Below are 15,185 nucleotides of genomic sequence, written 5' to 3' on the forward strand. Positions count from 1 at the left end.
AGGTTTATATCATGGCAGAAATTTGGCCTATCGCTGGTACATGGTAAAGCCGCAAATTTGGCCCGTCGCTGCTACCGGGTTAAGGACCATGCCAGTAGTTTGAGGGGAAGCACCTGTGACTCCCTTCCCATGACTAGCTGGGAGGCTGCTATGCTCTCTGTTATACCCAGCCGTGTCTGTTATGTTAAGCCACCAACAGCAAGTAGCAAACATATTGAACTTAGAAAATCTCAAGGTCAAGGCATCCCCACATATTTAAGCCGCTGACGCAGTAAAACCTTAACAAATGTGAAGTGATGAAGTATCCTATGCACTCCACATGCTATTTTTTCGGTATATTAGAAGCATTAGTTAGCTAGATTAACCGGCTAAAGATATTGTGGCAAAACTTAAGAATAACCACTTCAAACCAATATTCGTAGTAATTTAGCACGTGAAAGAATTATTATTATAATGCATTTTCGTATACGTTTTACCTTGGGGAGGGGCCAGGGGGGCAAGCCTCTTTAATTATAGAGTTAGGTGGCGTACGTAGGTTTTGTAAATGGTGGTAAACCCTTCCTTGATCCAGTTCTCAAAGGTTCTTAATAGGCCATGAATTCTGTTTGCCTTCTGCACTATTTTATCAATATGTTCTTTGAATTTTAAGTCATTCTAAACAGCAAGGCCAGATCTTTTTCCTTTTCAATGTATTATATTTTTCTCCTCAATTTTATATTGATTTTGTAAGTTTTTTTGCCAACACATTACTTTGCATTTATTTGCATTAAATTTCAGCAGCCATGTGTCTGACCAGTCCACCATTTTGTTTATACAGTCATACCTCAGTTTATGAGCTTAATTCATTCTGGACTTTTGCTCGCAAACCAAAATCTTGTAAACCGAAACGAACGAACACTGTAGTGAAGAAAACAAAAAGATCGCACACTAGGGCACAAATGTAAGTGGACACGAGCCCACATGTGCAACCTCTGCGAGTGTACAACACGGACTGAGACACCATTCCCATCGTTTTTCGCGACAAACGAAGAGAACCCACGCTCATGTCTTCAAATTGAACAAACAGGATGCTCTTACACTAAGTCACTGCTTGTAAACCAAGGCATTTTTAGTGATTATCTTGCTCGTCAATCAAAACACTTGTAAAGTAGGGCACTTGTAAACTGAGGTATTACTGTATCTTCCTGTAATAGATCAAGTCATGCTGGTGTTGAAACCAGGATATATAGTTTGGTGTCATAGGCAAAGATTTTGCAAGTAGATGAGAGGGTTCAAGGCAAGTAGTTGATGTGTACTAGGAACAGCAAGGGACCCAGTACCAAGCCCTGGGGCTCTTCACTTTGCACCTCGGCACTCTTTAAGCTCCCAGCTTTAAATGGGCTCCCTGCACTACAAAATTATTGTAAATACAAATATAAATGTAAATGTAAATATAAATAAAGGGATAATAAAATGTTTCAATGTTTCCACTTCATATCTCAAAAAATATAAAGATCTGCTCTTCGTATATAAGATCTAGTAATTAGTTATAGAATAAAAACTCAAGTTTTTATCTTATGAACAAAAGGTTATTGTACCTTTTCTTCATTCATAATCCCTGCCAAGGAAAACATTAAATAACACAAAAAAATATCTGACCTTTAATTAATTTCAAAACCCCTTGTAATGGTACATTTATATAGAAAAAATTCATATATTAGACTTAATGATAAGTTAAAGGATAGAAACTAGTTTTTATCACAAGAACAAAGGGTTATTGTACCTTTTTCATTGCTTCTAACTTGCATAGTAGAAGTTATATGGAGAAGCTGTGCATAAACATATGTAGCTGCAATCCCACTGTTTAAATTTAAATAGTTCTAAGCCCAAAATTAGTTCTGAACAGATACTTCATCATGTTTCTGAACATTTAAAATATTCATTAATTGTTTTAAGGAAGACTGCCCAAGAGTTTCCCTCCAAGACTCATGTGGAGAAGGACTAGTGGCTGCCTGGGTGGAAGCTGTTCACTCTGCCACCCTCACCACCAGGTTGCCTCGGGCGCCCTTGGAGTGGATGATGTCGTGGTGGGCTTGGGATGCCTGTGGGGCAGCAGTTCATTGATTATTGCTGGGCAAAAAAATGACAACAATGTTGTTGGGAAGAAATATCTGGGAGAGGAGCTACACCTGAAATGTGACTGTCAGTACTTCACCTGACTCCAACCCTCCTCTATCCCAAAGTTCCCTTTCATTGCCTGGATGAGTACTGGTGTGTTTCATATCTTCATGTCAATATTTTGGAACTCAGAGAAGTATCAAGGTTGCTTTACCTCCCCAAGGTCATACACCTTGTGCACAGCAGGCTTCACCCAGCCGGCCCCAATGCCAGCAACCACCGCCTCAGACAGCTCGGCCCACTCCTCCTGCAGACATTATGTGTTAGCCAGTAGTTAAATGAAGTCCATCTTTTCCTAAAAAATGTTTTGGATACTTTCCATTATGCCCTTTATTTACTTGAGATTCCTCTATTCTGTGTCAGGGTGAGTAACCTGAGTCCATAAGCACAAGCTGTGTAAGGGACCATTTACATTTTCTTAGCACATTCCTTTCTATTTTTTTACTTGAACTTGGAGCAAGGAGCAGGGACATGTGAGTGAGTTTTTACTTGAAAAAGCCCATAACCAACTGGTCACAGGATCAATGCTCAAACATTTTCAGATTCAGGTTTGCACATTATATATGTGATATGAATTAAGTGTGAAACTTGGTGCACCTCTGTTAGTGAATGGAAAGCAAGAAAATAATAGTGAATTGTATTTCCTCTAGATTTATAATGAGAAAGTGATGCACCAAGAAACCAGCCCCCAAGACTCACAGCTGTGGCAGTGCCTAGAGCGACACCAGTGACGCTACTCTCTGTCATCATCAGGTTGCGAGGGTTGATTTCTGTGGGCCCTCGAGACCCCACCACCTGCGGCATAAATGGAGGCACAAGTTAAGGCTCATCAATATGTAGGGACCATAACTGTGTACTATAAATATGTAATACATCTCTGGAGGAAGGTGTGAGGCAAAAGAGTGCAACTAGATTAATTTACAAAACTTGGTCATCCCTTCCTCCACCTTAATATTCACTCGACAGAAATGCAACTTCTTTGTAACCGTTTGATATAAAGTTGCTTGGATTAGTCTGTGTCATCTGAACATCTATGTTAATTGTTTATTTTTTCTCTTTCTCATCAAGCAGTTCTACTCCATATAAAGAGAGTGTCATTTGTGGGATTAAATTTAGAAATGCTATGCTGGTAAGAGGCTGATCATGCCACAGACTTACAATTGTTCTCCCCCTTGAGTTCATGAGAGTCAGGTCGTTGCCGAGGTTCACGTTGGCCAGCATCTCCAGAATGATGTCAAACTTTTGAGCCTCCAGTTTCTTGAGGTACTCTGGTTCACAGTGGTTGAAGACTTCATGAGCACCAGCCTCCTTCACCAAGCTCAGGCCCTCGTCTGTGCCAGCCGTGCCAACTACTTGGAGACCTGTGGGGGAGGGTGGCCAGGGTTAGGATAGCACATTGTGGCTGAATACTGCATACGTAGTTATGTATCGTAGTCTTTATTTCTGCTCCTCTTTTATAAACTACAACCGATAGTTTCAAGCATTGCAGTTTTTTGATAAAGGTTTCTCATCCTTCTGTCCACTACCAACATTGTCCTCTGGTAAGCCACATCACAGAACATGAATCTTGGTCAAAATACATTGTCACTTGGTTTATTGAACATAACTGATGTGTAAATTTGATGGCATACTCAACAAGTCATATTACACCCTTCCACTTGTTACTCATATAAGGAAAATAATCTTAAGTATGATAATGAACAATTGTTAAAGTTAAGATTCATAAACATTCTTTAAGGCTTGAGTACTGATTCAAATGTACCACAAAATCTGGCGAATATGCCTCACAAGCAACAACTTAAAAAGGCTTCATTGGCAAACCCACCGAGCTCCCTGGCCAGCTGCACCGCCGCCAGGCCCACGCCCCCGCTGGCCCCATGCACCAACACCTGCTCCCCTGCCTTGGCCTTGGCTCTGTGGATATCAAAGTTTTGTGCTCACTCAACCTATAAGCTGTGACCCCCTCCCCCTCCTATTGGGCCATTCCTGAGTGAGAGACTCACCAACATAATTATATCCTAGATTTTTATTATTATTTTATTATTTTATTTTATTTTATTTATTTATTTATTTTTATTTATTTATTTATTTATTTATTTATTTATTTATTTATTTATTTTATACATTTAGCCTATAGCCACAAAGAGGGCCAGAGTATGGATCAGTGCATTTCGTCAGCCCCTTCTATCATGATGGTGGCCGGGAAGTTGAGTTTTAAGGGGAAAGACTCACAGAGAAATGGAGAGTTTGAAAAAAATACTCACTCAATGGGTTAAATTCTCAATTGCATATTTTCCCTGAGGAGGGCCTGAAGACATGATCTATTGTTCGTTTGTTTTTAGCTTCTCCGTATAATTCAACAGTTTATTATATATGTGTCTATTCATTGATATGTAAAGTGCCTTATTATTTACATATTTGTTTTATTTTACATGTTTATTAATTTTTATATTTATTTATTTATTTATTTATATTCTTTAATTTTATTTATTTATTTGTTGATATAAATATAATTATATATATATATATATATATATATATATATATATATATATATATATATATATATATATATATATATATATATATATATATATATATATATATATATATATATATATATATATATATATATATATATATATATATATATATATATATATATTTTTTCTTCTTTCCTTCAGGTCCATGATCCTGCTCTTCATACCTGCTACTGGACAATACTCACTTCTGCACCAGGGCTCTGTAGGCAGTGAAGTAAGGGATGCCAATGCCAGCCCCCTCTTCAAAGCTCAGTCTCTCGCCCAGAGGGAACACACATGTCTCAGGAGTGCTGAAAAAGTTTGCCAGTGTTCCATTGTGGGAGGTGGAGGAGCAGAACACTTTGTCTCCGACCTGGAAGTCATGAAGGTAAAGGTCATAGTGACTATATTGTTCTTGTCTGCATCACTGATTAGCTACTTGTTCCATGATCATAAATTGATTTATAAGATTTATATCATTCTCACATTTAAACTCACAAACTTACTTCTTATTATTTTTACTTCCATACTCTCTCTCATGATTCTTTCCATCTTCCTGTTACTGCTTACCAGTAAGACTTGCAAATGAAATCTGTGGTAATGGTATACAGAGACCTTTTTTCCTGCCTCCACTTTCTTCTGTTTGCTATACTATTCACTGAATGAATTAGATGATTAGAGGGCGTAATATTTGTATCTTCAGGTTATTCATTCTGTTTATTGAGAGCTCAGGCCATGAATGTTTCTAACGTTTGGGTTTTATTTCATATTACTCTGTGTTGTGTTGGTGGCCTAGAATAGTTATCACAGTCTGGAACAATTCATTTCAATTTTTGTTTTCCTGCCTTGCTCCCATGGTCCGTTGTCTTTTTCATTTCTCCCTAAACTACCTATAATCTTGTTTTACTTTGTCTGTACACTCTGTAGGATATTGAAAATTCAATTACTGCAGCCTTCCTTCTAACAAAATCATCTACATTTTTTTAAGGATCCATATTGAGCTTTACTTCTGTAACTCTCCCACTTTCAGTTAACAGGCTACCAAGAATGACTTCTACCTCTTCTAACTTCCATTTTGCACATTCCATCGCATTGTCTCAACCCCAATAATTAACAGAATTCATTTAACAAAAGAACAGTTTATTCCATTACTTATGCACTTACTTATATTATATTTACTCGATTTTACCAGTCAACTCACCTTGAATTTAGTCACTTTCGCCCCCAAGGCCTCTACCACTCCTGCGCCGTCCTTTCCTGGCACGTAAGGGAGCTCAGGAAGGACTGAGTACATGCCTTCTCGGACGTACGTGTCGACAGGGTTGATCCCACTGACATGCATTCTGACCAGAACCTGTTGAGAGGCACCACAGTTAGTTTATGTGCAGAACCACACGACTGTCTACTTTAGCGTAGTCCTTGATTAGGGTGACTGGCATAATCTTGATAGCAATAATAATAATAGTAACAATAATTCCTGCTTCTAAAATGTTTATATTCAACTTGCAAAATTACAAATGAAAATTAACACATTGTGGACCAGGATCAACCATACATTCAAGATCAGATTAAATCAAAGGAATCTGCACATGCTCAAGACACTCAAAAGCTTAAGTTAAATATTCACATAGGAAGCAGCAACATTATGAAACTGCAAGACTACATTACATTAACACTTTCCTAAATTAGAGCTTCCTACATTGGCAAACCTTCCTTGTATTTTTTTTCAGCAAGGGAAGTAGTTCATGGGCAAAAAACAAAAACAAAACAAAAACAGCAACAAAAAAGTTTGCTAGACACTGCTCCAAAAAGTGAAAAAATAATGAGAGGCTAAAGATGGTATTCAGAAAGCTAAATGTTTTCGGCTGTAGTCTTTTATCCTATTTTGCTTTAACCCGGTAGCAGCGACGGGCCAAATTTGTGGCTTTACCGTGTAGCACCGACGGGCCAAATTTGTGCCATGATATAACCCCCAAAAAATAGATGATACATAATCTGATCACAAATGCTTTGATATATATTATGAAATGGTTTGTGTGAGGGGTGATTTCTTCTCATTTTTCTCGCTTGGAGGGACCATTAAGAAACATGACCCCTGCTGCTACCGAGTTAAACTTCCTCCTTGTCATAACCTGTCTGAGTGACTGGAGAGTGTTTTCCTTTTCCAGGCCCCCTCGGAGGAAGATGATACTCACCTCATTGTCTCCGACCTGCGGCACGGGCATGTCCGTCTCCACCTTCATGTTCTTCACCCCCCCAAATTTGCGAACAACCACAGCCTTCATCATGGTTCCTGCAGACTTCCTCAGCATCTGTAAGTATCAATAAAGTAGGAATTTAAAAACAATTATTATATTATATTTCTAAGTTTTCTTGCCTTTTCATTGAGGTAAGACTTTTAAATCTAATCACATTTCTGTAACATTTTTCTAGCATTCATTCAATTTTTATAGGTCTACTTTTTCACTGTTATCTTCCCTTTCTTTCATTTAATTATCAACACTATAAAATGACATATAGCCCATCATTGGCTCTCGGCACCTAATATCCTTGAAGTTGAGAGGAGGTGCGATTCTACTTCATCATTTCCATCTCAACATCTTTCATTCCAGCATAATGATTGACTACCTCCTAACAATCTTTTACCACATCTCTCTAGGTTTTCACCATCTTGTTTCCCCACTATACTACTGCTCTAGGTTGGTGGTGCCTCCTGCCAAACACTTGTAGCACTGACAAGGTTAACTCCAGTCTGGTTCACATGATATAGATTACATCCAGCATGCTCCTCCCTTCTTTGTTGTTTACTTGCAACAATAAACTATTTCAATCAATCAATCAGCCAAAGTTTTCACTCCTTTACAGTGAATTTCTCAGGTGACTAATCAAGGTATTTCATTATATTCCTGGGTGTCATGAGTACTGAGACTTGTTTTCTATCTGTCAATATTCAGTAGTTACCCGTAGTTGTTTTTTCTACGAGTGATATGTGTCAATACAGCAAAACACTCGGCACCAGTGATCCAGAAGGGCGTAGGCAAATAGTACAATTGTGTCATGAGTACTGAGACTTGTACTCTTATCAGGTCAATATTCAGTAGTTAGTTGTTTTTCTTCAAGTGATATGTGACAATTAAACAAAACACTCGGCACCAGTGATCCAGAAAGGCGTAGGCAAAGTTTATTTCATCCTTATAGGCGGTGCAAGGCGAGATGACAAGGCTTATAATAGTAACGAGGGTGGGCAGCTGAGTCATTCCTACTCTCAGATTTTACTCCACTCCACCCGCCACTGTTAACGTCAGGAAAATATAACTGCGTGTTATTACTCGGAGAGACAGGCCAACGTAAATCCAAATAGAATCGTTTCAGGAACTACGACGTCTAAATTCTTCTGTCCTTGGAGGCTGGGCAGGGAGTTTTGATGAGGATGGGTTGGGTCATCCCGTGTGTGAGGCGGAAAACATCATGCCGATAAGGGATGGATTTGTGATCCCGTGCGTGAGGCGGACGCCGTAAGAGTTGCCGTCTCAGGTATTTGTTGGAGGGCATCTTTTGGCTGCCTTTTATCAGTTTTATGTAATGCCCTTTGATGCAGTTTTCGATGTTCACTGTTTAAGATTATAGAGAGTGATGGAATCATCCCAGAATGTAGCGTGAAACGAATGAATTATAGAAAAAGAGACATTACTGATTTTTAAACATCAGTTTACCTCAACAGGAAAAATAGCCTGATGCACTGAAGCGAGACGGAATATTATATGTTTTCTCAAAGTGATACATTTACTCTACTCCGGCCGGTTTGACGGATATGATGTGGCAGGGTCAAAAGAGATCCCTGGATGTGATACACTTCTAAATGTTAAAATTGTGGCGATGAGGGATATATATATTCATTCTTAGCTGGTGTCACCAGCGGTAGAGTCACAGGGCCCACGAACCTTGAGTTATTCTTTCAATTATCATAAATTACCTTTGTTTCTTTGGGACTTGGAACAATTACACTTCAATACAGGTAGGAGAATGAAATGACCCTTTTCGGAGACGCACAATATAATGTGGTCAAACCTATCAACAATAACATTTACCGTCATGATCACAATCCACTCCACTCTGGACGATTCTGGGCATATTTCTCCCATCCCATACAAACAGATCTTCTCTATCGATTTTATCTGTTTCCTTCATCACCCTGAAAAGTGCAATCATATCACCTCTCTCTCTTCTTTCTTTTAGTGTGTGTGTGTGTCATGTTTTTATTGTCATCTTCAGTATCGTTCATAGTAGGTGAGCGTCACGAGCTTATACTTAATGTGATTTGAGGAGAGTTGTGGCGCCGCAGGTTAAGGCGGGTGTGGGCCGCCCTAAGTGAGTTACGGCCTCGATCCTCTCCCTGCACGCCTTCGCTGCTATAAATGGAACATACAGCTTTCATACAGGTATGAAATGCATATAAACGATGTTTTACGTAGTTATACTACGTAGTTACACAATTGTAAGAAGTGAATGAACTACCAGTAAGATGTTTAGTAATACAGTAACTTCTATCCATATCAGACCCCATGACAGACCGTTTTTCGCAAATATCTTTCAAACGAAGACTCGGATCAGCATAGTGCTGTGGCACGGATTGTTTCACACACTCCGCTAATTTTTGACGCTATTGTGCACTGTCAGATGCGGTTAATTATGGCGTTTACTCTTGACTGTGATGGCAAAACCTACATGAGCCACTCACACATTCGGACAGGTGAGGCGTGACGTATTTGTGACGTGTATCCACCAACTACCTCCACCCCTGGCTTCTCTCTCTCTCTCTCTCTCTCTCTCTCTCTCTCTCTCTCTCTCTCTCTCTCTCTCTCTCTCTCTCTCTCTCTCTCTCTCTCTCTTCCACTTGCGCTGTACATGATATATGAACCCATGCACACGTGTGACTTAAATAAATGGCAGATAAGTAGAAATTCTATGCTGATTAAGGTTGGATAGTTTACGCAAGCAATCGTAATTGATGTTATTGCTTGTTTCACCGTTACACCGTATCTGGTAAGTGAAAAAGGTACGTAACATGGTAAGTATCAGGCACGCTGCCGATAGACGGCTGATACCCACGTCCTGTGGAGGAAGGAGTTTTTCATCGCTGTCAGCCATGGCCAACATACTACGATGTCCGCGTGGGTGCAAAGGAGTCATTGCACTACGACTCTTCCATATATTTGACCAAGAGAATATCGAAAACAAATTAAGGATAAGTGTGAATAGGTAAATAATAAATCAAAGTTATATTTCGTAGTTACAGATAAAACAGTCGTGTGCATAAAACACCCAACCATACTTAGCATATACTTTTGAGATATCCGCCATTATAGACAAGTCATATGTGTGCATAACTTCACATCTCATGTACACTGAGAGAGAGAGAGAGAGAGAGAGAGAGAGAGAGAGAGAGAGAGAGAGAGAGAGAGAGAGAGAGAGAGAGAGAGGGAAGGGAGGAGAGGGGGGGGGTAGGGAAGGGGGTGGAGGTAGTTGGTGGGTACACGTCACAAATACGTCACGCCTCACCTGTCCGACTGCCTTCACAGTCAAGAGTAAACGCCATAATTAACCGCATCTGGCAGTGCACAATAGCGTCAAAAATTAGCGGAATGTGTGAAACGATCTGTGCCAAAGTCCCATGCTGATCCGAGTCTTCGTTTGAAAGATATTTGCGAAAAACGGTATGTCATGGTCCCCCGTAGTGCTCTGGTATACTCCAGGTTTGTGGGAGGAGACACGGCAGAGGCGTGGTTTATGCGTGAAAAGGCGGACTAATTTAAATCAATCACTTCAACATGCCTCCTCACACCCACACCGCCGTTTGTAGCCCTGAACTGGCGGGTATTTTTTTTATTTCAGCTTCAAGTGACGTCATCCCGCTGATCCGCCCCCAAACCGCCTCCTGCGCGTACCGGTCGCAGTTTTGAAGCAGAGTGACTTGACTTGGTATATATAGACTTAGGGCCGCCCTAAGTGAGTTACGGCCTCGATCCTCTCCCTGCACGCCTTCGCTGCTACAAGTGGAACATACAGCCTTCATACAGGTATGAAATGCATATAAACGATGTTTACGTAGTTATACTACTTATACAACTTAAGAAGTGAATGAACTACCAGTAAGATGTTTAGTAATACAGTAACTAGGAAGTTTGGTGAAAACTTGTGAGAGGGCTTCCCACTGCCTCTTGCAATGATACATTTTTTTATGTGGAGTTGCAAAGAACTAGTAAGTAGATATGTATGTTGCCATGTTCCTATGCACTCATACTTTATGGACAGCATCACAATTGAAGACGGGGTAAATATGCATGCAGTTTACGCGCACGCCACCATTTCCTCATATTTGCCTTCCTAAAGCCTACAAACTTTGGGATCCACCCCCCATCCTTCGCAACGTAGTATCTTGCACGCGCGCGTGGGTGAGCAGGGACATCTGTGTTGCAAGTGTTGTATATATACCATAGTGCTGATAAATGTTAAAGGTAACTTTTCACAAAAATGGTGTTATAGCTTGCATATACAATATAGCATAGTCTGAATGTCTGAGGTTATGCACAAAGGTAGGTTAGGTTTGTGTCAGTGCGGTCTTATATTAAGTATAAACTCGTGACGCTCTCCTACTCCACAGACACAATAGCAGTGTTGGATTGCGAGGACGAGTGTTAGTTAGTAACATCGCTGTCCATGAATTTATCTAATCTATTTTTTAATGTGACAATTGTATTGGCACTCACCACGTGACTGCTAAGCCTATTCCACTCATCCACCACCCTGTTAGTAAACCAGTTTTTGCCTGTGTCCCTGTTGAATCTGAATTTATCCAGTTTAAACCCATTACTTCGTGTCCTAACCGGTTTTCTTACCAACAAAACCTTATGAATATCCCCCTTATTAAAGCCCTTCATCCATTTATGGACAGTATCACAATTGAAGACGGGGTAAATATATATATGCATGCAGTTTACGCGCACGACACCATTTTCCTCATATTTCCCTTCCTAAAGCCTGCAAACTTGGGGATCCACCCCCCATCCTTCGCAACGTAGTATCTTGCACGCGTGGGTGAGCAGGGACATCACTGTGTTGCAAGTGTTGTATATATACCATAGTGCAGATAAATGTTAAAGGTAACTTTTCACAAAAGTGGTGTTAGCTTCTGAGGTTATGAACAAAGGTAGGGTTAGTTCGGTTAGGCTTGTCAGTGCTATTAGCATTAGTAGCTCCTCTTCCGAAAAGTTCGGCCTCCTTTTCTTCGTAGGGGGTGAGGAGAGAGGCTCCATTGTCGTGAGAGGGTGGGCACCGCGGGAACGTTAGCACAACAGCTGACTTGTGTTTATATCCCGCGATTGGTCGACGCTTCCTATTTGCCGACTAGAACTTGCCCCTGATTGTCCACCGAGACGCGGCCGCCTTGCAGCGCCACGCGCCCTACGGCCCCCTAACGGCGGCCTTAAAAAGTTTTGAGTATGGGAAAGGAATGCAGATACGGCGCCGTAGCGCGGCCGCGGCTAACGGCTATTTTTCCTCCAACCTCCGATTAATCGGCGGTACCGCCCACCTCCAGCACTTTTTCCGCCAACTGTTGGAGCAGATTTGCAGCCCGCAGCTTTCGGGAAGGAATCCGTTTGCTGGAGGAAAATTCCAACTCAACTGACATTCTATGTAAATTGTTGAGAAAACAAAATAGTTTGCCATAGTGATTTTATTTCTTGCATAACTTGCAATAGAATAAGGATTATGAATAATAAAAAAAAAATATAAAAAAAAAAACTTTATAATAGAACAAAAGTTGTCAGTTGACCTCTTAACATAAACACCCCCAAACTGTTCTCTCCTTGCTAACCACTGCCGCCTCCACACACGCCTCTTTTTCTTGCCTTTAAGCTCATTGCAGTGAATAAGTAACAGTGTTGCGGCGACAATTTTTCTCGAATAGAAGCCCGTCGTCCTGAAGAGGTCGGCCATTGTGGCTGGAGCTGGAGATAAACGTAAACAAACGTGTGTGCTAGGAGGTGTCGGCGGTACTGGCTGAAATCGGAGGTTGGAGGTAGGATGTCGGAGGAAAAATAGCCCAGTGTGATACCCCCCAGCTTACGGCCCTTCTCAGAATCCGCCCCGGTGGACCATCAGACATCAGCGTAGCTAAGTGGGAGTGCACTTAATTAGTGGATAGATTCACATACCTGGGCCATGTCATCAACAGGGAAAAGACCGATGATGATGACATCAAGAAGCGGACCACCAAGCTCACAGTGATCAGCAAGACGCTGCTGAGGAAATTCTCCTTCTGCAGCACGGAGGGGAAGTTGGAGTTATTCAAGAACCACTGCAACTCGCTGCGTCGCCACGCCCCGTACAGTATGAGGGGTAGAGTGGAACAATCTGGGAAGTCCATCATCACCTCCCTCAGACAGAGCTCGGCCTTTGTATGTGGGAGTGGCCGGGCCTTCTGTACGTTTAGATTGTGCATAAGTGTGCCGTGCACACACACGCATATATAATTATAAGGTATCAGTTAGTTAAACGTTATGTATCTCCTTCGATCTCGTTCGTTTTCTTGTCCTGTTTTTTTTTTTTTTTTTTTTATGCCGCTGGGCGAAATAAAACTATTATTATTATTATTATTATTATTATTATTATTATTATTATTATTATTATTATTATTATCATCCATTTCCTTTCCTGAGACTCGGTCAGTGTCCATGTCTGTGATCCATTTGTCATGACGAAGAGAACGCACAGATTGAAACCCTTTGTGTTCAGCACAACGGTAGAGCCTCTTAATGTTATATAAGTTGTGTATTACAGTTTTTTTTAAAGATTTGGCCCTTGATTTGTCTCTTGCCATAACAAAAAGGAGCTACATTTAGTGCGTATGCGTTAATGACGTGAAAGTTGACCGTAACCATTTGCACTGTTTGGATTTCTATGATCTTGATTCAATGATGTTGAGTTGTCTTATTGCCCAGAATTTTGCGTATGCGCGAAGGCCACATGATTGACTTTTTTCTCTACAACAACTAAAAACTCAGCAACAAATGCTGATTTTTAGCGGTCTCCGAATGGCCAAACATCATGTATGTTCTCACGAGTCCAACATTTCTACATTTTGCTGCGAATAACTTTAGCAGCAAAGGTTAGGATCAATCTCGAGAGGTGCTCATGCAGACCTTTACTGCCAATAGTTTTTTTTTTTTTTTTTTTTTTTTTTTTTTTTTTACGTCTTGGCCTATTGCGCCGGTAAGCTTCTCCCCGGTGGATCCTGATGGTCGGTCCAAGGCTTCTTCCCGGTGGGGCCTGATGGTCGGCCCAGCCCGTTCAGGAGCAGGCGAGTGTTTATAGTGGCGCCATCTCGCATTGGCTCATGCTGCCCTCCCGGAGCTCATCTTTAATCCTAGAATCTAGAATCCGGGTTGATAGGTGGTCTTCTGGACAGCATGTGGGTAGTTTTAAGCCACTCGGCGGCGGCTGAAAAATCCCAGCTTGGTGGCACCGGTCGGGGATTGAACTCGCGTCCTCCTGAACGCAGGGCCGTCTCGCTATCCGTTCAGCCACCGCCAATGGTTCAGGTCGACCACCAGTGCACATCAAAAGAGCCTGCCAAGACGCACTGTCCGAGCAAACATTGCGCGCGCGCACACAATAAAAACACTCACCTCTCCATTTCCTGGTGTTGGAGGAGTGCCCCAAGAAGTAGATTATGTCAAGAGCCTCTGATATGGACACGAGTACTGCGTTTCGGCATGAGATACAACGAGATTTTCCTCTATAAAGATTTTAGTAAAAGTCACTAAACTGCGTCGCTCTGGAGGCTGCGACATGCGGCCCTTTTGGAATCAGCAAAAGGATGACACTTCCGACCTTGCAAGAGTCTACTCCATATAAGTTGACGGAAAGCAGATTGGGAGAGTTTTTAGATGTATTGATATGACTGAAGAATGCGTGAGCTGAAATAATTAAATGCATACGAGAGAAGAGATTTGTGAGGCGGATTTCGGTCACAAAAACTCCGTCAAACTATCGGTCTTTTTCCGTCAGATAGTACGACCCAAATGGTTCCTATCGTAAACACCGAGATGGACACCCAGTCGTCCAATGATGACAGCCGCATAAAAGGATAAGATAATATTATCTATTAACCTTTATGATGCGTGTTATCAGTTACCAGTCATTTTACATACATATATACATACATGGATCATCCACAGTCTTTTCTGATACTTTATTTGAAGCTGCTGTCATTTTTCTTTGTGCAATTTCAGTCAGGACATTTCCACAACATGACATGATCTGGTTAGACTGTTAAGAGACTAGACAGAGTTGTGGTGTGGTGCTGGCCAGTGGCTGGCTGGCTGCGGCTGGTAAGGCTTAGGGCTGGCTCAAGCAGCCAGCCAGGTTACTTATGGTGATAGAATATGATACAAGAATACTCCAACATTTGTTTTAAACTAATGTAGAGAATATTGAGGTTTA

General features: G+C 41.1%; 1 protein-coding gene across 5 annotated transcripts; it reads right to left on the reverse strand.

Annotated features, from left to right (window-relative positions):
* Positions 1-1,626: 1,626 nt before the first annotated feature.
* LOC127004444 (quinone oxidoreductase-like) lies at positions 1,627-14,590 on the reverse strand. Of its 5 annotated transcripts, none has more exons than XM_050872165.1 (9): positions 14,369-14,590; positions 6,875-6,991; positions 5,881-6,033; positions 4,886-5,052; positions 3,983-4,071; positions 3,316-3,518; positions 2,857-2,952; positions 2,312-2,404; positions 1,627-2,081 (listed from the first exon to the last, which is right to left on the reverse strand). In XM_050872165.1, the coding sequence occupies exons 2-9, from the start codon at positions 6,989-6,991 to the stop codon at positions 2,007-2,009; spliced, it is 993 nt and encodes a 330-aa protein (XP_050728122.1). In that variant the 5' UTR covers positions 14,369-14,590; the 3' UTR covers positions 1,627-2,006. The 5 variants fall into 5 exon arrangements, with proteins under 5 accessions (XP_050728122.1, XP_050728120.1, XP_050728121.1 ...); XM_050872163.1 differs by lacking the exon at positions 14,369-14,590 and adding an exon at positions 12,896-12,919; XM_050872164.1 differs by lacking the exon at positions 14,369-14,590 and adding an exon at positions 8,009-8,174.
* Positions 14,591-15,185: the final 595 nt, after the last annotated feature.

This window comes from Eriocheir sinensis, chromosome 28, assembly GCF_024679095.1.
Source record: "Eriocheir sinensis breed Jianghai 21 chromosome 28, ASM2467909v1, whole genome shotgun sequence".
Lineage (NCBI taxonomy): Eukaryota > Metazoa > Arthropoda > Malacostraca > Decapoda > Varunidae > Eriocheir > Eriocheir sinensis.

Excerpts from the sequence above, each read along its gene's own strand:
- LOC127004444 (XM_050872163.1), bottom strand. Across the intron at positions 6,034-6,874 it reads CGCAGGTCGGAGACAATGAG|GTTCTGGTCAGAATGCATGT; the intron begins GTGAGTATCATC and ends GCCTCTCAACAG. Across the intron at positions 4,072-4,885 it reads TACAGAGCCCTGGTGCAGAA|AGCCAAGGCCAAGGCAGGGG; the intron begins GTGAGTATTGTC and ends TGATATCCACAG.